At 44.3% G+C, this 8,202-nt stretch overlaps 1 protein-coding gene and 1 long non-coding RNA gene across 4 annotated transcripts; one reads left to right on the plus strand and one right to left on the minus strand.

Moving 5' to 3' along the window:
* Nucleotides 1-737: 737 nt before the first annotated feature.
* On the plus strand, nt 738-7,575 carry LOC120968364 (uncharacterized). Of its 3 annotated transcripts, XR_006666594.2 has the most exons (4): nt 738-2,068; nt 2,469-2,512; nt 6,108-6,511; nt 6,605-7,575. It is a non-coding gene; the product is annotated as an uncharacterized lncRNA (long non-coding RNA). The 3 variants fall into 3 exon arrangements; XR_012189858.1 differs by having other exon boundaries at nt 764-1,055; nt 1,963-2,512; nt 6,108-7,575; XR_005762787.3 differs by having other exon boundaries at nt 764-2,512; nt 6,108-7,575.
* Nucleotides 2,850-5,695, minus strand: LOC109782793 (uncharacterized). The gene has a single exon (XM_020341406.4). The coding sequence runs from the start codon at nt 5,562-5,564 to the stop codon at nt 3,126-3,128; it is 2,439 nt and encodes an 812-aa protein (XP_020196995.3). The 5' UTR covers nt 5,565-5,695; the 3' UTR covers nt 2,850-3,125.
* Nucleotides 7,576-8,202: the final 627 nt, after the last annotated feature.

An 8,202-nucleotide genomic window follows, 5' to 3' on the forward strand; every position in this document is an offset into this window, starting at 1 on the left:
ATAAAGTGACAATTCATCACACCGCAACAAACCATATTGGGAAGCACACCAAATTTATCACAATCATGTAGGGCTCATGTGACCTTTGTATCGGCAGCGGCGACGCTATGCGCCCTTCTCTGTCCTGAGGGCGTTGTCGTGGGTCTTAGGTGTATTAGGGTGTAGTGTGGCGGTGCTCTCGGATCTTCCTTTGTTTTGCTTTGTTTCGGTAGCGTAGCCGCCTACGGTGTATGTGATCCGTGTATCCTGAGATCGGCTTTGTAAGAGGTTACCTCATCACCTTGTATCGTTCGCCCATGTACTTAGTCCGATTGTTGCTTCATATATAAAACGGGACGAAGACCTGTTTTGTGGACTCATGGGTTAGGGAGTGTGATAAAAATTTTTCCCGTTGTACGACACGGGCTCTTTTCCTAGTTAGTTTTTAAATGCACAACAAATAGTTTATTAATATACGATGAGCACTTTCAAATACGTGGTCAACACATATTTCAAATATGTGATGAACATGTTTTTTTCCATCTGTCATATCTCTTTTCAATTTTTTTCCTAACTGAATTTAACACTTTCTAAAATCTTTGAAGCAAAACATTCCCAAAAAGATTTTTTTGGCTCCCATCGCAAAAAAAAAAAAAAATCGCTCAACCATTTACATGGGCCTTGTCCATAGGCGTGGGTTAGGAAGTCTCAGCTCGATCCAGAGCTATTAAAAAAAAGGTTCGATCCACAGAATCCCCAATCGCTCCAGTTCTGTTCACCTTCCTACGGCGTCGCTCCCTCCGTCAAAATCATCAGCGAAGAACGGCGACGAAGATGGCGGCGGCCTCGACGCCGCTTGGCGTCGCTGCTCTCGTACTGGGCTTCGGACTCAGGGCCTCCGCGCTGGCCATTGGGCGTGGCGGCCCTCGATCTCGGCCGCCACCTCGCTAGGGGCGGCGGGGCAGCGACCTGGTCCGGACTCCGGAGCTGACGAGTGAGACGTGCAGGAGGTAGTACAACTACAAGGCTTAGCCGCCGAGCCAGAGCCAGAGCCAGAGTCTCCCGATCTGGCCGCTGTGAGTAAATGGTCTCTTTTTAATAACTGATGAAATCACTGCATGTAAGGATCTCTGTCCTAAGCTGAATTCTGTAGGCTTGATAGATTCACCGAGCCGAACTGATCTCAGCGACTGCCTGAGTTATTTTACAGATATTATTATTATTATTACTCCATCTGATCCATGTTAAGTATCCCTGATTTAGTACAACTTTATGAATCAGAGGGAGTATTATGTTTCATTCCAAGTATTTTCTTCTGTGACCCTGGCCCCTGGGTGTGGCACAATAAACCTGTTGGCTTCGGCCTTTATGTTCTTATATTTACTGGGTGCATGATTCAGTACTGCTGGACGATGAAGCCGTGCGAGTCTTTTTGCACAACTGTTGATCCGCTCTCATGGCTAGCTATCTAAAAATACTCATTGATCGTTCAGATGCACTTACAGAATAAGTTCACAAATGAGTACAGATAAACTCGTTCATAAGAAATAATATTGCCTGCATATTAGTACAGTAGGCATTACAAAATAGGTTCAATTCAACGATAAATGCAATAAATTTGATGACAAGCTGAGTATTATATAAAAATATTTAAATGGGAAATACTAATCCTGGTCACCCTTGAATTGTTGCAAGACATTTTCTATCAAATCTGCCTTGAGTTGTCGATGCATTGGTCGCTCATGAATAGCTGCGTTACGTCAGTGGCAAGTTTATGAATTGGGCCTTGGGGTGTGGGAGTACCTTTGACAATAGGTTTGGGGATATTGAGATTGTAGTGGTATGCTTGCATGGTCTGGATGTGGATTTGAGGAGTTTGGCCTCATGTAATTTGAGAGATTTCTGTCTCGTGGATCCATGAACTGCTATTCCAAATGTTCAAAACTTATGGTTTTTTAGTTGTGTTCAAACTCTCTTTTGTAGGCAGCTGAATGGAGAGGAGCCTGAAGGAGGCAACGGTATTTTGCTACAGAGGAAGCAAGCTGCGATGGCAACCGTTATTTTCAGCCAACAGACACGGGTGAACAGTGTAAAGTGATTCCGTGATTTATTATTTTCTTATATTTAGTTTGCTGTGGACCATTTGTGTATTTGTCAAATTGCTCTGCTTCCATTTGAAGAAAAAGTAAATTCCATTTTCGATGATGTATTTGAAATTTTGATAGTTTGAGCAATATTTTGAACTGAATATTGTGTATTGAACTACACTTGAGAAGTTGAGAGCCAAACTGACCAGATGGGTCAATTTTTAGACCTGTCAAAATGTGGTTCAATTTGGGATATCCAGATTAAAATGGCATTGTACTTCTCATAATGTAGCTGTTCTTCGAGATTTGGCTAATCTTATGAGCGATCACAGCTGCTTGCTAACGGCTTGTAAGTGTCTATTTCTGTGATTTGAATTCTTGTACATTTTATCATCGTTTCAGGTTATGCAGAGGATCATTTTTGTTCCAATCCAGGGATACATCAGGTATAGTTCTCATTTCCTTTGTTGAGTTCCTGTTACTGTATGTGAAATTGCTTCCAAATATTAATGGAGTACTCAATACCCTGTTAGAAAACATGTACCTATATACTTTGAAAAGCATCATATATTCCCATAAGAAATTAGGGGAAAAAATGTGGCTTGGGTCACCTGAGAGATATCGAATAAAGCACAAGATTTGCATGCATGCTGTATCTGCTTTTTTTGGATACATATTATTTCATATATGTCTATAGTACAAGACTGCACTTCTGTTTGGTGTTGCCTTGCATATAGGCTAGACTTTTCCAATCAAAGAGACTGAAGTACCAAGAAATTTACGGAAGATCCAATTGCTGACTGTACAACCAAAGCATGCCACTTACATTCAGCCGTGCTTCTAAATCTGAAAAGAAGCCACCACCAAAATGCATGCTGATGGAAAGGCAGCAGCAAATCCAAACAGCACACCATGCAGAATGATTATTCACAAGAAAACAATGTAATGGAAACAAGCAAGCCCGATCATGCACGCTCATGACGGCATGAAGCACAACAAACACAACACAGGATAACTGCTCCCCTTGAAAAGGGGTGTGCGGGGAACGGACACAAAGCTCTATGGTTCAAGCGCATGATGGCGCTGTGCCTCCCAAGGTGCAATGGCTGGCCTGGTTATGCCGGTATGCGTGCACAGCGCCCAGAGCACGGTGATGAACTCGCCCCCTTGTGCCAGCGCTTCCTTGTGTGCCTTCACGTGCAGCTCTCCACCAGATGGAGCCACATACACCATGAGCTCCGTCCAAAGGTCAGCCAGTAGCTCCCACACATCCTCCTGCTTCTGTGCCATCTCCAGAAGCAAATCCCCCAACTTTGCTCCCCTCTGCACCATCGTTGTCTCCTCCTGCTCTTTTGAGATCTCAACCAGCTTGTCATACCTGGTGCCTGGCAAAGACAGGTGGTACCTCCAACACCCTCCCAGCGCATTCTTCAACTGCTCTTGCATCTCCTTGTACACGTGGGTCGTCCCGTCCTTATTGTCTGGAAGCAGCTCCGGATATGAGGCCACCAAGTAAGTGCAGTACCCGGATAGCGTGACTGCCACCTGGCGATGAGCTCCCATCGAGGTCTTATTCTGCAGCGGGCATTTCCTGCCCAAAAGGCTGGTAGCAATGTGCCAGATGAGGATAACCTCGGCGACGCTCTTGCTCTCGCATGCCAATGAGAGCTGCGATCTATACTGGCTTTGTCTGTGCTTCTCCGACTGCAGCGTGGACCAGCCGTTGCTGAGAGGCGCAGCATGGGCGTGGCCATCATTGATTTGAGCCACAAGGTATTTCATGATGGACTTCTTCACTTCCATGGGCACTGCCTTCTTAGGCAGCATCATGGGTGATAGGCCGCCGAACCCAATCATGGAGAATTGGTTAAAGCAAAGGTTGCGATGGCTTATCTTACTCCGTACCCATAGGATACGACGGATGAGGCCGCTTAAGATGCGGCTGTCACGCCAGCGGCTCTTGGTGGTATACTCACAGACAAGTGACACCATGAGCCAGTTGGAGAGGATGAAGACGAGGAACTCCCATACTTCCTCGTAGAGGAAGGTGAGCAAGAGCAGCATAGTGATGGCCAGATCGACGGTTGTGAAGAGCGCCTCCGGTGACTGGATAATTCTTCCTAGGAGGCATCCGACTATTTTCATCATGCCGATCGATATGAGGTAGTTGTCGGTGATGATGCTATGGTACGCATAGCGCACGTCCCCATTGCCGCAGAGGATGAACGTCAGGAGGCAGAAGGCCCATACTACGATGGGAAACAGGATGTAGTTTGCAAGGAAGAAGAAGGGGTTGGAGAGCACAACGGGCACAACAGAGTGGTAGTATTCGCAGAGGAATTGGATCTCCTCGTCGAACACTTCGAACACTGCAACTGCGACCACCATGCCTTTCAGTTCCTCCTTACGCTCCTCGTCGAACCTTTGGGTTGACAATACAACCTCGGTGCCTTGCAGCAGCTCTTCGCGAAGGCCTCTAAAGATGAGACTGTGGCAATTGGAGGTTTCCTCTTGGGTGATGGGGAGGTCCTCGAACCTCCGGCGCAGCAGCTTATAGAGGGCGAACGAGAGGCATAGCCTTTTAAGACTTGGGTCTTCTTGGAGGACTCCGTCCTTGTCCTTCTCTGCGAGCCTCCAAATATCACCAACGGTGATGATGGTGGAGTCGGTGTTAGTGTCCGTGTCAACAGTACTGGGCTTCTTCAGCTCAAGACGGTAGCCCTCCGGGCCAGGCTTCATCTCCAACTCCTCTTCTCCCATCACGGCGTACTTGCACTTCTTCAACAACTCTGCTCCTTCATCCTGGGCATTGCCGTTGCCGGCTTGCTGATCTTTCTCTTGTAGCATCTGGGCCATGTACGAGCTGAGCAGCTCAGCGTTCTTGCCATAGGCGAAAGAACGCTTGAGCAGCTCATTGATGGAGACCCTCTGCAGCAACTTGGCAGCAGCGAGGACCCATAAGGTGCCATAGATTGCTTTCTTGCCGGTGCTGCTGAGGTTGTAGAAAACGAGGTAGCCCAGCCAAGCAATGCGGGAAGCGCGATCAATGGTGCCGGAGTGCCATTGCACGCCCGCGTTGACCAAGATGGCCTCCACTTTCTTTCGGAGGAGCTCCACGAGAAGCATCCACATGAGGATTGTCCGAGCCCGTAGCGACAGCTCGGTACCGAGCTGGCTGTAGCTGGAGCTATTGGGACTTATAGCAGCCAAAGCAGAACCTTCGTTCTTGGCCTCGGAGAAGAGGTAGGACATGACCGGCAGGAAGAGGGACAATGAGGTGGAGAGGAACAGACGAACGCTGGGGTTGAGGATGGCGCTCAGGACGGACAAGCGGCTGAAGAGATTGAGCGTAAAGAAGAGGGTGGCAAGGATGAACATGACAGCCGAGGTGAACACCATGGTGACCTCATTTCTTTGGTCTGTGTAAGAGGAGGTGAGGTTGTATACAAATGGGTGTAGCTTTGCATCACAGGGTGAGCTACTGGCGAGGAAGATCATCTTTGGATAACTGCGTGGTGTGCATGGGTTCTAGCCATAGCTAGTTGGATACATATATATAGGGACGTCTATTAATGAAGACAGAATCGTTGTATGAGAACGCCACAATAAATTTCATAGAAATTGAAATGGTTAGTATATATCTGCTACATGGCATGATCATTTCATCAACTAGATAACATGTACTCCCTACTTCCAAATATATGGGGCTTAACATGTTTTTCAAGGCTGCCTTTGACCATTGATAAATAAAATCGTTTCAACTGAAACTCCTTTCACATACGAATTTACTATATACTTTTTGTAACATGCCTTTCATATATTATTGCTCTAACCGATGGTCAAAGGTAACCTTGAGAAACGTATTAGGCCCTATGTATTTGGATGGAGGGAGTACCTGTACTACATAAAACTAGAGATTTTCAGGATATGCAAACACATACTCCCTCTCTTTGGGTTTAGACGGCCTATCTTGATTTTTTTTTTGTTTTCCAGTTTATTAGTTCCATGTTTACTTCTCTTCATCACCTGTTTTTATTACAGGAAGCTCGAAGGAAATCACTAGAAGTACCAGTGAAGATTGGATGTTTAAAGCACAGCTACAAACTTGATCGAGAATCTATAAGCCAGCTGGCCTCAGTGTCTCCTGTCTCCTGGGAAGTCAAGCTCAGATTAGATTGTCTAGTAGTTTTTTTTGTTGATATGGTTACCTATAGAGCATGATAGGTAATGAGCACATAATCTCTTAGGACACCGAAGCCTACACCCACTAATCTTTGGGGTCGAAGAGGGTGCTTATGCCAATAATCTGGCAGGAGCATTTTTATATCTGAAGAAAAGGCACGAACCATTGTCCTTTTTTTCGTTTTGAAAGCTTACCTTATCAGAAGGGCCCAGTGGCTGGATGATCGGTACAAGCTTTATACTGAACTTGGTAATTAAGCAAGGTATGATTCTTTCTTTTGGTACAGCTTGTTGAAACTTGCGATCCAATGAAGGAAAATATTCTTAGTTCATCTCTTTTGGAACTCTCATTGCAGATGATACAGAATTCTGTCCTTGCAGCTTTGGACTTTATTTTAGTTTTCTAGCTGCAAATCCAAAGAAACTATTCTTAGCTCCTCCCTTCTGGAACACTCATTGCAGATGATGCAGAATTCTGTCCTTCGGCTTTGGACTTTATTCTATTTTTTTATCAAAAGAAACCACTCTTAGTTCCTCTCCTTTGGAACTCCCATTGCAGATGATGCAGAATTCTGTCCTTTCAGCTTTGGTCTTTATTTTATTTATTTTTGCTGCAAATCAAAAGAAACTATTCTTAACTCCTCTCTTTTGAAACTCTCATCGCAGATGATGCAGAATTCTGCCCTTTCGGCTTTGGACTTTTCTTTTTGCTGCAAATCGAAAGAAACTATTCTTAGTTCCTCTCCTTTGGAACTCTCATTGCAGATGATGCAGAATTCTGTCCTCTCAGCTTTGTCCTTTATTTTATTTTTTTGCTGCAAATCAAAAGAAATCCTCTCTTTTAAAACTCTCATCGCAGATGATGCAGAATTCTGCCCTTTCGGCTTTGGACTTTTTTTTTTTGCTGCAAATCGAAAGAAACTGTTCTTAGTTCCTCTCCTTTGGAACTCTCATTGCAGATGATGCAGAATTCTGTCCATTCAGCTTTGTCCTTTATTTTATATTTTTGCTGCAAATCAAAAGAAATCCTCTCTTTTGGAACTCTCATTGCAGATGATGCAGAATTCTGCCCTTTCGGCTTTGGACTTTATTTTATATTTTTGCTGCAAATTGAAAGAAACTATTCTTAGTTCCTCTCCTTTGGAACTCTCATTGCAGATGATGCAGAATTCTGTCCTTTCAGCTTTGGCCTTTATTTTTTATTTTTTTTGCTGCAAATCAAAAGAAATCCTCTCTTTTGGAACTCCCATTGTAAATGATGCAGAATTCTGCCCTTTTGGCTTTGGACTTCTTTTTTCTGCAAATCGAAAGAAACTATTCTTTGTTCTTTTACTCTTATTATTTGGTAAAGGAAAAGGAAAAAGAGAAAGACCAAAGACTGGGCGATGCCAATATTCTAGTCCGATCGCTTGTACACACCATATGATTAATGAGCCCCACTTAAATTTCAGTCTTTTGCATGTGAAGTATTGCTCGGAATCCTATAATTGACATGTTCCCCTTTCTAATTTCCAGGCCTATATCTTGCACAGTCCCATGCATCCAGCAAATAAGGGTTGTGTGGGCTGTCAACCAAGCATTTTCTTTATTACCTTGTATTACTTGCTTTTCAACTCATTCACTGGAAAAATAGAAAGAGCACTGCTTGGCAGACGACACTGTGCAGACGAATTTTGGACGACAAAGGAATCAAGCCGTCCATGCATTGGCAACAGACAGCCACTCACCGCTAGATAAGGCCATCGTGCAATGGTTGTCTACACTATTTCGTGTGCAGAGCAGTTTTGAAATAGAAAACTGGTTGTTGCGTTGTGTCTTTTCAAAATGGCTTGACTAGGCTGCCTAGTTAGTTCATAATGCCTGCCTTACATTTTACCTTGTTTATATAGATAATAGTTTATTGCAAAGTGAAGCACACTATGGTAAGCAATAAAACATCAAATTATCAAAATAG

The sequence above is a fragment of the Aegilops tauschii genome, chromosome 7 (assembly GCF_002575655.3).
Source record: "Aegilops tauschii subsp. strangulata cultivar AL8/78 chromosome 7, Aet v6.0, whole genome shotgun sequence".
Classification (NCBI taxonomy): domain Eukaryota; kingdom Viridiplantae; phylum Streptophyta; class Magnoliopsida; order Poales; family Poaceae; genus Aegilops; species Aegilops tauschii.

Excerpts from the sequence above, each read along its gene's own strand:
- LOC109782793 (XM_020341406.4), bottom strand. The coding sequence starts at position 5,564 with ATGATCTTCCTCGCCAGTAGCTCACCCTGTGATGCAAAGCTACACCCA.